The sequence below is a fragment of the Ranitomeya imitator genome, chromosome 5, assembly GCF_032444005.1.
Source record: "Ranitomeya imitator isolate aRanImi1 chromosome 5, aRanImi1.pri, whole genome shotgun sequence".
In the NCBI taxonomy this organism is placed as follows: domain Eukaryota; kingdom Metazoa; phylum Chordata; class Amphibia; order Anura; family Dendrobatidae; genus Ranitomeya; species Ranitomeya imitator.
Window position 1 is genome coordinate 416,205,242 of NC_091286.1, and position 13,661 is coordinate 416,218,902.

The 13,661-nt window shown below is 43.8% G+C and overlaps 1 protein-coding gene across 12 annotated transcripts in view; it reads left to right on the plus strand.

Moving 5' to 3' along the window:
* Nucleotides 1–13,661, plus strand: part of LOC138638065 (latent-transforming growth factor beta-binding protein 4-like) — a 385,781-nt gene that overhangs the window by 232,590 nt on the left and 139,530 nt on the right. For 9 of the 12 annotated variants that reach the window (XM_069727038.1, XM_069727040.1, XM_069727039.1 and 6 more), the window contains 2 exons: nucleotides 1,188–1,307; nucleotides 3,464–3,583. The exons of the other annotated variants lie outside the window; for them this stretch is intronic. In XM_069727038.1, the coding sequence (XP_069583139.1) occupies nucleotides 1,188–1,307; nucleotides 3,464–3,583 (240 nt within the window). The remainder of the gene's footprint in view (nucleotides 1–1,187; nucleotides 1,308–3,463; nucleotides 3,584–13,661) is intronic. 12 annotated transcript variants of the gene reach the window in all.

Consider the following 13,661-nt stretch of genomic DNA (forward strand, 5'->3'; position numbering starts at 1 on the left):
ATAATATTAACAAATAATTTGTGTTTGCAATCATTTTCAGGAAGAAACTGAGTACTATCTGACAGAATTGCAGGGGTGTCAATACTTTTGGCCACAACTGTAGATCTAGTTTCCAAAGAAGGGGCAAAAACTTCAGCCCCAAGATGTGCAAAGCTGGCAGAGACATACCCCAAATGATTTGCAGCAGTAATTGTAGTGAAAGGTGGTCCTATAAAGTATTGACTAATGGGGGCTGAATATAAATGCACATTACAATTTTCAATTTAATATTTTTTAAAAATCTTTAGAAAACCATGTGTCATTTCCTTTATACTTCACAAATATTTGCTACTTTCCGTTGGCATATCGCATAAAATTCCAATAGAAAAATATTAAAATTTGAGAGATCTCAGAGGTTAATACCTTTTCATGGTTAACTGAATAAACAGTAAGGCCAGGATCACACATGCGAGAAATACGTCCGAGTCTCGCATGGTAATACCTGGTATTGCCACCATCTCTCTGGAGCGGAGCGTGAGGCTGCATGTATTTCTATGCAGCCACATGCTCCACTCCTGAGTGACGGTGGCAATACCGGGTATTACCATGCGAGATTCGGACGTATTTCTCGCATGTGTGATCCTGGCCTAACAAATAGCAAGGTACAGCTAGATGACAGATTATCTACTGGCTAACATAGTACAAAGATGTGTTTTTCATGTGTTAAATCCCAATAAAATACATTTAAGTTGTGGGGGTAACATGAAAAAAACGTGGAAATGGTTATGGGGTATGAATACTTTTCAAGGCATTGTATATCCCAAAATGATAGTATTAAAACTACCAATTTTACTAAGAAACACAACTATATAAATTTGGTTTGTATTGACTTGATAAATCATTTTGCTGCTGAGTATATACAATAAAAGCAAAACAAAAAAACTAATAGCAGAAAAACCTAAATTAGACATTTTATGACACTTGGTATTTTTTACGCAAATGAATGAAGTAATTAAAAACTATACCGCGCTCAAGAGAAAAAAAGCTCTTCTGTGGTCAGAAAAAATGTGATTCTTGGAAACAGATGAGGAAAAGGGTGTAAAAACAAAAATGAATTGTGGAAGGAGGAGTTAAAGGTAACTTTAATTTTGAGTGTCTTCAGTATTTTGATTTAATCGTTTTACTTTTTTCATTGCTTTCTTTCCTAGGTTATGGATATGACTGTGAGCCACTGACATCATGTAAGGATGATGATGATTGTTCTCCTGGTGCAACGTGTAGTAATAGAACAGGGATCATCTTATGCACATGTAGTGATGGATACCAAGGTAATCACTTATCACTGTAGATGTCTGTATACACAGCCATTCACTGGACTCCATCTATAGTCTATCAATAAGAACACCTGGTATCTTAGAAACATCAGGAATATTCAGAATGTGAATTACATATTAATTAATTGACTTTAGCTAAAATTGTTATTACTCTCATTACATGGTTTCTTCAGTACCTGGACATCCCCTTTTTAAAATAATTTGTGATTGTTGTAAAATATAATAACATATACTCATCTCCTGCACTGACGCCATTGCAGAGATGTCAGTGCACTATCTATTGGGGCTCGCATGACATTGTGGGACAAGGGACAGTGCAGAAACCCAATTCTGGTTGTTGATTGGCTTCGGGTCTCACGTGACATAGCAATGTCATGGAAACCCCGAGAGCGACGGCGCTGATATCGCTGGTATGGCGCCTGTGCAGGAGATGAGTATATGTTAGCTTTATTTTATAGCTGCATTTGTAATAAAAGCTGGAAAGATAGTGAGCGCAATAGGGTCTTATCTGGGTTACAATGAGGAACAGAGTCAGAGAAAAATGTGTGAAAGCACAACCTCTGTGTTAAATTGAAAATCTTGGTTGCTGCAGATACAAAAATAGTATACCATACAGAAGCTGGAGAAAGGTGGAGGTAAATACGTGCTACCAAAGACATTAGGTGCACTGGGAGACTCATAATCAAAGCTACAATTGGCCAAACTTTCTCCAGTTTCTATGTACACTGCTCAAAAAAATAAAGGGAACACTAAAATACCACATCCTACATATCACTGAATGAAGTATTAGTTGGAAATTTTTATTGATAACATAGTGGAGCCCAGTCTTAGCATCAATGCCTTCATCGTGCAGGAACTGCTGACACACTTCAGTCACATGAGGCCTAACATTGTCATGCATCAGAAGAAACCCAGGGCCAAGTGCACCTGCATATGGTCTCACAATGGGTCTGGGGATCTCATCTTGGTACCCAATGGCAGTTAGGGTTCCTCTGGCTAGCAAATGGAGGGCTGTGTGGCCGTCCAAAGAAATGCCTCCCCCCGCCTTTACTCACCCACTTCCAAACCTGTCATGTTTGGGTATGTTGCAGGCAGCAGATCGCTCTCCATGGCACCTACAGACTCTGTCACAGAAGTCACATGTGGTTAGTGTGAACCTGCTCTCACCTGTGAAAAGCACAGGGTGCCAATGTCGTATCTGCCAATCGCCCTGCACAGTGTTGGGCTGTAAGCACAACACCCACTTTTGGACATCGGGCCCTCATACCACCCTTATGGAGTCTGTTTCAGACAGCTTGAGCAGACACATGGATGTTAGTGGCCTGCTGGAGGTTACTTTGCAGGGCTCTGGTACTGCTCCTCCTGTCCTTCCTTGCACAAAGGAGGAGGTAGCAGTTCTGCTGCTGGGTTGTCACCCTCTTCTCGCCCTCTCCATGTCTCCTGGTGTACTGGCCTGTCTCCTGCTATCCGCTCCATGCTCTGAACACTGTGCTGACAGACTCAACTACCCTTCTTGTCACAGCTCACATTGATGTGCCATCCTGGAAGAGCTAAACTAACGGAGCAAATTCAGTGGGTTGTAGACACCACCTCATGCTACTGTACAGTGTCTACAGAGGTAAAAGAAATTACAAAATGCAAAAGTAAACAAAACAGCAGACAAAAAGGATGAGAACAGAGAAATGGTCTGTGGTTCTGCCCTACAGAACCACTACTTTATAATGGTTGTCTTGCTAATTACTTATCATTTCTACTGTTGTCTATTCCATTTGCACAACAGCAGAAGAAATTGATTCACAATCGGTGTTGCTTCATAACTGGACAGGTTGTTTTCCCAGAAGTCTGACTTGGAGTTACATTGTGTTGTTTAAGTGTTCCCCTTGTTTTTTTCAGCAATATAGCTTTATTTTTATTTTAAAAAGTGGATGTCCGGGTACTGGACTATCCCTTTAATATAAGGTCATGTAAATATTTTCTTGTTTGTGTAGAATGTCCTATCATTAGTACAATCTCATAGACTTTGACTGCAGTTTGTCCTATAGAATTTAGTATCATCCATTAATACTTTATGTCCTTATCGTAAAACAGTTGTGGATGAGCTCTTAATCACAGACTTCAATAATAAGTCATCATTTCTGTATTGTGATCAGGTAACGGGTCATATTGTGCTGATATTGATGAATGTGGAGGAAAGAACAACTGTTCAGCTGATGCCACCTGTACTAACACAGTGGGAAGTTATATCTGTACATGTAATGCTGGATACACAGGTAAGGACAATACATCAGCAATATGGGAAAGTAATGGAAATTAATAGCTTATTAAAGTTTTGTGTTTGTACAGAGATGTAGATTTTTTTTACTTGAAAGGTAATTGAATAAATGATATATGTAGATTAAAACATTTTTTTTATTGCATCTACCTCTGATATATCATGAGAAAAGGCAAAGATAATACCCACATATATAGGAACACCTCCACATATGACAATATCAAAGTTGTATTTTATTAGCAAACCTCAAAAGATATATACATGTGAAGAACAAAACACACAATACAGTTAAAAACACTTAAAATTTGCAATTATGCAAAAAATACCTATTCATGTGTCATGTCCTAGTATAGGGGAAATGACAGCCCACAAAACATGTGTCACCCACAACAAAGATGTCAAAATGATGTTGCTGCAAAACTATAGAAGATACAAACACTCATGGCCCCATTATGCAATATGCATGATAGCGTCAATATCACAGTACCATACAACCCAAAATAAGGTGCATAACGTTTAGTGCAATAAAATTTAGCAGTTCAAAACATCAAACACATGACATAAAATAGAAAGATTATGATTGGAGCTGTGGAGAGGGGCAGGGGGAGAGGGAACTAGAAAATACAAGGACCCAAACCCCAGACCAAGTAGCTACTCTTTTCCCAGAGGAAGCCACAATCTAGGCGGCGATACGCATGGGAACCTATCCCACATCTTGCCTCCTCACTTCTCATGACCTCATGCAATTCTTTTATACTGTGGGTATGATGGGGTTTTGGTCTGGGGTTTGGGTCCTTGTATTTTCTAGTTCCCTCTCCCCCTGCTCCTCTCCACAGCTCCAATCATAATCTTTCTATTTTATGTCATGTGTTTGATGTCCTGAACTGCTAAATTTTATTGCACTAAAAGTCATGCACCTTATTTTGGGTTGTATGGTACTGTGATATTGACACTATCATGCATATTGCATAATGGGGCCATGAGTGTTTGTATCTTCTATAGTTTTGCAGCAACATCATTTTGACATCTTTGTTGTGGGTGACAAATGTTTTGTGCGCTGTCATTTCCCCTATACTAGGGCATGACACATGAATAGGTATTTTTTGCATAATTGCAAATTTTAAGTGTTTTTAACTGTATTGTGTGTTTTTGTTCTTCACATGTACATATCTTTTGAGGTTTGCTAATAAAATACAACTTTGATATTGTCATATGTGGAGGTGTTCCTATATATGTGGGCATGATCTTTGTCCTGCCTTTTCTCATGTCAAATTCCAGTCCCACGGTGAACCTTCCCTCTTGGTATTTATTCGCGGTGCCCTCCATTTCTTATCCATTTATACCTCTGATATATCATTAGTTAACCCTTCATGACAAATTACATACATCAGCGATATATGATAGTAATGAAAGTTAGTAGCTCATGTTATGGATATGCACACAGATGTAGCATCTTGTGACATAAAGTGAACCTGTCAGCAGGATTTTACTAAGTAAACTACAGACAGTGTCAGAAGCCATAGAGACGAATATGTACACAGAACAACACATAAAGACCCCCCTACAGGCCACCCTGGAGCATGAGCCGATCATTAACCCCTTTCTGACATCGGACGTACTATCCCGTCGAGGTGGGGTGGGCCCCCATGACCATGGACGAGATAGTACGTCCAGCCTATCGCAGCTGACATCCGGCACTATGTGCCAGGAGCGGTCACGGACCGCCCCCGGCACATTAACCCCTGGCACACCGCGATCAAAGATGATCGCGATGTGCCGGCGGTGCAGGGAAGCATCGCGCAGGGAGGGGGCTCCCTGCGGGCTTCCCTGAGCCCCCCGCAGCAACGCGATGTGATCGTGTTGCTGCAAGGGTTTTACCTCCCTCCCTGCCTGCTCGAGCCCCGGATCCAAGATGGCCACGGATCCGGGTCCTGCAGGGAGGGAGGTGGCTTCACAGAGCCTGCTCAGAGCAGGCACTGTGAAGCAGCCTGCACTGCTCTCAGATCGTTGATCTGACAGAGTGCTGTGCAAACTGTCAGATCACTGATCTGTGATGTCCCCCCCTGGGACAAAGTAAAAAAGTAAAAAAAATTTTTTTCAAATGTGTAAAAAAAAAAAAAAAAAAAATATTCCAAAATAATAAAAAAAAAAAAATATATTATTCCCATAAATACTTTTCTTTATCTAAATAATAAAAAAAACAATAAAAGTACATATATTTAGTATCGCCGTGTCTGTAACGGCCCGACCAATAAAACTGGCCCATTAGTTAACCCCTTCAGTAAACACCGTACGGAAAAAAAAAAAAAACGAGGCAAAAAACAACGCTTTATTATCATACCGCCGAACAAAAAGTGGAAAAACGCGATCAAAAAGACAGATATAAATAACCATGGTACCGCTGAAAACGGCATCTTGTCCCGCAAAAAAACGAGCCACCATACAGCATCATCAGCAAAAAAATAAAAAAGTTATAGTCCTGAGAATAAAGCGATGAAAAAATAATTATTTTTTCTAGAAAATAGTTTTTATCGTATAAAAGCGCCAAAACATAAAAAAATGATATAAATGAGGTGTCGCTGTAATCGTACTGACCCGAAGAATAAAACTGCTTTATCAATTTTACCAAACGTGGAACGGTATAAACGCCTCCCCCAAAAGAAATTCATGAATAGCTGGTTTTTGGTCATTCTGCCTCACAAAAATCGGAATAAAAAGCGATCAAAAAATGTCACGTGCCCGAAAATGTTACCAATAAAAACGTCAACTCGTCCTGCAAAAAACAAGACCTCACATGACTCTGTGGACCAAAATATGAAAAATTATAGCTCTCAAAATGTGGTAACGCAAAAAATATTTTTTGCAATAAAAAGCATCTTTCAGTGTGTGACGGCTGCCAATCATAAAAATCCGCTAAATAACCCGCTATAAAAGTAAATCAAACCCCCTTTCATCACCCCCTTAGTTAGGGAAAAATTAAAAAAATGTATTTATTTCCATTTTCCCAGTAGGGTTAGGGTTAGGGCTAGGGTTAGGGTTAGGGCTAGGCTTAGGGCTAGGGCTAGGGTTAGGGCTAGGGTTAGGGCTAGGGTTAGGGCTAGGGTTAGGGTTAGGGTTAGGGCTAGGGTTAGGGCTAGGGTTAGGGTTAGGGCTAGGGTTAGGGTTAGGGCTAGGGTTAGGGCTACAGTTTGGGTTGGGGCTAAAGTTAGGATTCGGGTTGGGGCTAAAGTTACAGTTAGGGTTTAGATTACATTTACAGTTGGGAATAGAGTTGGGATTAGGGTTAGGGGTGTGTCAGGGTTAGAGGTGTGGTTAGGGTTACTGTTGGGATTAGGGTCAGGGGTGTGTTTGGATTAGGGTTTCAGTTATAATTGTGGGGTTTCCACTGTTTAGGCACATCAGGGGCTCTCCAAACGCGACATGGCGTCCGATCTCAATTCCAGCCAATTCTGCGTTGAAAAAGTAAAACAGTGCTTCTTCCCTTCCGAGCTCTCCCGTGTGCCCAAACAGGGGTTTACCCCAACATATGGGGTATCAGCGTACTCAGGACAAATAGGACAACAACTTTTGGCGTCCAATTTCTCCTGTTACCCTTGGGAAAATACAAAACTGGGGGCTAAAAAATAATTTTTGTGGGAAAAAAAGGATTTTTTATTTTCACGGCTCTGCGTTATAAACTGTAGTGAAACACTTGGGGGTTCAAAGTTCTCACAACACATCTAGATTAGTTCCCTGGGGGGTCTAGTTTCCAATATGGGGTCACTTGTGGGGGGTTTCTACTGTTTAGGTACATTAGGGGTTCTGCAAACGCAATGTGACGCCTGCAGACCATTCCATCTAAGTCTGCATTCCAAATGGCGCTCCTTCCTTTCCGAGCTCTTCCATGCGCTCAAACGGTGGTTCCCCCCAACATACGGGGTATCAGCGTACTCAGGACAAATTGGACAACAACTTTTGGGGTCGAATTTCTCCTCTTACCCTCGGGAAAATACAAAACTGGGGGCTAAAATATAATTTTGGGGGGAAAGATTTTTTTTTTTAATTTTCACGGCTCTGCGTTACAAACTGTAGTGAAACACTTGGGGGTTCAAAGCTATCACAACACATCTAGATGAGTTCCTTAGGGGGTCTAGTTTCCAAAATGGTGTCACTTGTGGGAGATTTCTACTGTTTAAGTACATTAGGGGCTCTGCAAATGCAATGTGACACCTGCAGACCATTCCATCTAAGTCCTCATTCCAAATGGAGCTCCTTCCCTTGCGAGCCCTCCCATGCGCCCAAACAGTGGTTCCCCCCACATATGGGGTATCTGCGCACTCAGGACAAAAAATTGTGTGGTCCAATTTCTCATGTTACCCTCGGGAAAATACAAAACTGGGGGCTAAAAAATAATTTTTGTGGGAAAAAATTTTTGTTTTATTTTTACGGCTCTCCATTATAAACTTCTGTGAAGCCCTTGGTGGGTCAAAGCGCTCAGCACACATCTAGATAAGTTCCTAAGGGGGTCTACTTTCCAAAATGGTGTCACTTGTGGGGGGTTTCTACTGTTTAAGTACATTAGGGGCTCTGCAAACGCAATGTGACACCTGCAGACCATTCCATCTAAGTCTGCATTCAAATGGCACTCCTTCCCTTCCGAGCCCTCCCATGTGCCCAAACAGTGGTTCCCCCCACATATGGTGAATCATCGCACTCAGGTCAAATTGGGCAACAAATTTTGGGGTCCAATTTCTCCTGTTACCCTCGGGAAAATACAAAACTGGGGGCTAAAAAAATAATTTTTGTGGGAAAAAAATGTTGTTTTATTTTTACGGCTCTGCATTATAAACTTCTGTGAAGCACTTGGTGGGTCAAAGTGCTCACTAGAGTTGAGCGACCTTGACCTTTTTAGAGTCGAGCCGGGTTTTGCGAAACCCGACTATGTCCAAAGTCGGGTCGAGTGAAATCGGCCGATTATGACGTAAAGTCGGGATCGACCGAAACACGAAACCCAATGCAAGTCAATGGGGCAGCATAGTCGGCAGTGAGTGGGGGCCAGGAAAACACCTAGAGTGCCCATTTTAATGTCAAAACCATCCATTCTTCTTAATGAAGCTTGTCAAGCGTAATTTACCTTATAATAATTGGAAGGCATTTGAAATTGGGGGTCATTTGGCTAAAGTTGTGGGGGGTAGGGCTGGTTCAAGTAATTAGTGGGCCCAGGAAATCTGGACCACGTCACGGCAGTGGAGCAGGGAGAGGTAAGTATTTCAACTTTGCAAGTGCTGTGAACCTGAGCAAGCAGGGGGGGCCCACTCGTTGGCATTGGCACTGGCACAGGGCCCCTCAAAGTACAGCGGTGTGTTTGCACGGCGGGGGCGCCTCCCACCGGCAGCAACACTTTTGCGTACTATGAGAGGCCCTGTGCCAGTGACGTCGCCAACTAGTATTCCTCCCCCCACCTGATGAAGGAACCTGCACTTTCATCTGCACCTTCCTCTTTGTCCCCGTGTAAGGTGGTATGGTATGCGGGAAGAGCAACCTGACTTTCAGCAGGGTCACAATGTTGTTGTGTAGCGTGCACGGGGAATGTTGCGTTATGGGTCAATGTACCAGCAGACTCATCTATCACTGGCTGGGCAATGGGCACGATGAAGTGGAAACACAGATATAGGCCCAAAGAAGAAAGTGGGCTAAATGCAGTTCAAAATTGGTAACACAGGAATAACCAGGGAGCATTGCAGTGGAGGACAACTGGAATGAGAGGCTGACACAGAGAGTAGGGCCAAATCAGTAAGTAGTCGAAATGCAGTTCAAAATTGGCAACCGTAGTAAACAGGCGGCACAGCTTTGTTCAGTGGAGGAGAACAGCAAGGAGTGGCAGACACCGATAGTAGGCCCCAAACCAACTAGTACGCCAAATGCAGTTGTTCCATTTAACCACAATTTAATGAGAGCCTGAAGATAGAAGCTCAGGAAAGGCAACCTGGGGAACACCTTGGAGTGTAACACACCATCTCTCTCCACCCCATACCCATTTTGTATGGCCTAATGCAGTGTACTTTTCTACAACTACTAAACGAGAGTCGGAAGACCGAAGCAATGGCAAGGAAACCTGGGGAACACCTTAGAGTGTAACACACCCTCTCTCTACACCCCATACCCAATTTGAAGGTCTAATGCAGTGTAGTTTCCAAGAACTACTAAACGAGAGCCGGAAGATCGAAGCTCAGGAAAGGCAACCTGGGGAACACCTTGGAGTGTAACAAACCCTCTCTCTACACCCCATACCCAATTTGTAGGCCTAATGCAGCGTAGTTTCCGACAACTACTAAACGAGAGCATGAAGATCGAAGCTCAGGAAAGGCAACCTGGGGAACACCTTGGAGTGTAACACACCCTCTCTCTACACCCCATACCCAATTTGTAGGCCTAATGCAGCGTAGTTTCCGACAACTACTAAACGAGAGCCGGAATATCGAAGCTCAGGAAAGGCAACCTGGGGAACACCTTGGAGTGTAACACACCCTCTCTCTACACCCCATACCCAATTTGAAGGCCTAATGCAGTGTAGTTTCCAAGAACTACTAAACGAGAGCCGGAAGATCGAAGCTCAGGAAAGGCAACCTGGGGAACACCTTGGAGTGGAACACACCATCTCTCTACACCCCATACCCAATTTGAAGGCCTAATGCAGCGTAGTTTCCAACAACTACTAAACGAGAGCCGGTAGATCGAAGCTCAGGAAAGGCAACCTGGGGAACACCTTGGAGTGTAACACAACGTCTCTCTACACCACGGAAGGGATGATTCTTAGGAAGGAAGGCTGTTGGAAATAAGCATTGCGCGTCCGAGGGTGATTAGATTCTTATTAGGTATATACTCACCCTCGGACGCGCCCTGCTTCTTTATTTGGAATGAATGTTTATTTGCAATGTGGTGTTGACTTTCTCTATTATTTTGGTAATTAATGATTTTATTATTTTCATTATTTTGCATCTTCTCGGCAATAATATAAAGAAGACGCGACAGGACAACACTCGGTGGATGCCATATGTGTGTTTTCAATTTAAAAAAACTTTCAGTTAACTACTTGCAGGAGAAAGTAATTGTAGCTGGTGGCCATTTTTAGTACTGTACCAGATTTTAGTTGTGTGTTTGTTTTTAATGTTAAAATGTCTGCATTTGATATCTCACCAGTATTTTCTTTTTTATAAGCAAAATACTTATTTTTATATTTTCTGATGTTGGTTCCAGGGGTACACGGCCAGCAGTGCCCTGGTCAGTGTAGTAGTAGTTGAAAGAATGGACCGCAGACAGGCATCGAAGGCCTAAAATAAAAACACATGGCTGTAGGCAATTTTAAATTGGTTCCAGGGGTACACGGACAGCAGTGGTGTGGTCAGTGGAGGCCTAGTGGAAGGAGTGACCGCAGACAGGCATCGAAGGCCTAAAATAATAACACATGGCTGTAGGCAATTTTAAATTGGTTCCAGGGGTAGACGGGCAGCAGTGACCTGGTCAGTGTAGTAGTAGTTGAAAGAATGGACCGCAGACAGGCATCGAAGGCCTAAAATAAAAAAATTGGGCTGGCTGTAGGCAATTTTAAATTGGTTCCAGGGGTACACGGACAGCAGTGGTGTGGTCAGTGGAGGCCTAGTGGAAGGAGTGACCGCAGACAGGCATCGAAGGCCTAAAATAATAACACATGGCTGTAGGCAATTTTAAATTGGTTCCAGGGGTACACGGACAGCAGTGGTGTGGTCAGTGGAGGCCTAGTGGAAGGAGTGACCGCAGACAGGCATCGAAGGCCTAAAATAATAACACATGGCTGTAGGCAATTTTAAATTGGTTCCAGGGGTAGACGGGCAGCAGTGACCTGGTCAGTGTAGTAGTAGTTGAAAGAATGGACCGCAGACAGGCATCGAAGGCCTAAAATAAAAAAATTGGGCTGGCTGTAGGCAATTTTAAATTGGTTCCAGGGGTACACGGGCAGCAGTGACCTGGTCAGTGTAGTAGTAGTTGAAAGAATGGACCGCAGACAGGCATCGAAGGCCTAAAATAAAAAAATTGGGCTGGCTGTAGGCAATTTTAAATTGGTTCCAGGGGTACACGGGCAGCAGTGGTCTGGTCAGTGGAAGTCTAGTGGAAGGAGTGACCGCAGACAGGCTTCCAAGGCCTAACATAACAAACTTGGGCTGGCTGTAGGCACTTTTAAATTGGTTCCAGGGGTACACGGGCAGCAGTGACCTGGTCAGTGTAGTTGTAGTTGAAAGAATGGACCGCAGACAGGCATCGAAGGCCTAAAATAAAGAAATTGGGCTGGCTGTAGGCAATTTTAAATTGGTTCCAGGGGTACACGGGCAGCAGTGGTGTGGTCAGTGGAGGCCTAGTGGAAGGAGTGACCGCAGACAGGCATCGAAGGCCTAAAATAATAACACATGGCTGTAGGCAATTTTAAATTGGTTCCAGGGGTACACGGGCAGCAGTGGTCTGGTCAGTGGAAGTCTAGTGGAAGGAGTGACCGCAGACAGGCTTCCAAGGCCTAACATAACAAACTTGGGCTGGCTGTAGGCACTTTTAAATTGGTTCCAGGGGTACACGGGCAGCAGTGGTCTGGTCAGTGGAAGTCTAGTGGAAGGAGTGACCGCAGACAGGCTTCCAAGGCCTAACATAACAAACTTGGGCTGGCTGTAGGCACTTTTAAATTGGTTCCAGGGGTACACGGGCAGCAGTGGTCTGGTCAGTGGAAGTCTAGTGGAAGGAGTGACCGCAGACAGGCTTCGAAGGCCTAACATAACAAAATTGGGCTGGCTGTAGGCACTTTAAATTGGTTCCAGGGGTACATGGGCAGCAGTGTATGGTCAGTGGAAGTCTAGTGGAAGGAGTGACGGCAGACAGTCTTCGAAGGCCTAACATAACAAAATTGGGCTGACTGTAGGCACTTTTAAATTGGTTCCAGGGTAACACGGCCAGCAGTGGCCTGGTCAGTGTAGTAGTTGTAGAAAGAAGGGACCGCAGACAGGCTTCGAAGGCCTAACATAACAAAAATGTCAAAACAATGGTATTGTCAGTGCCAGGCATTGAAGGATGTCAGCGCCTAGACTACACATTGGTGAAGCTGTGAGAGATAATTTTGCTAGTGGTAGAGCACTGTTTGAGCTGGGGGGGGGAACTGTCGTGTGGCCGGCGTTACAGGCACAGGGCCCCTCATATTACAACGGTGTGTCTGACGTTGGGTGCGCACCACCACCGCCAGAGACACTTTATTGTACTATGAGGGACCCAGTGGCAGTGCCGTCGACCAAAAGCGGCCACACCCACCTCTTCAGACAAACAGCACTCTCAAGGGTCCAAGCGCAAAGTGGCGATAGCACGGCCCCGTGTGGGGAGTTTGGCCATTTCGTGAGGTGGAAACATGTCGTATGCTGGACAATCAGGTGAAGAAAATTACGAGATTGGAAAAGTCATTCAGAATAGTCCACAGGCAAGACCTTTTCATAGGAAAGCTAGGTGTCAGCCGGGCAGGGTGGGGCAAAAGATTTTGAAATCCAGTTGTGGTTCATTTTAATGAAGGTTAGATCATCTACATTTTGGGTAGCCAGACGAGTCCTTTTTTCTGTTAGTATTGAACCTGCAGCACTGAATACTCTTTCTGATAGGACACTAGCTGCCGGGCAAGCAAGCTCCTGCAATGCATATTCTGCCAATTCTGGCCAGGTGTCTAATTTGGATGCCCAGTAATCAAATGGGAATGACGGTTGAGGGAGAACGTCGATAAGGGATGAAAAATAGTTTGTAACCATACTGGACAAATGTTGTCTCCTGTCACTTTGAATTGATGCTGCAGTACCTGTCCTGTCTGCGGTCATAGAAAAATCACTCCACAACCTGGTCAGAAAACCCCTCTGGCCAACGCCACTTCTGATTTCTGCCCCTCTAACACCTCTGGTCTGCTGGCCCCTGGAGCTCGTGTGAGAACGATCACGGGCGCTGTGTGCAGGGAATGCCAGAAGCAAACGGTCAACAAGAGTTGATTGTTTTGTTGCTAATATTAGTTCCAAGTTCTCATGTGGCATAATATTTTGCAATTTGCC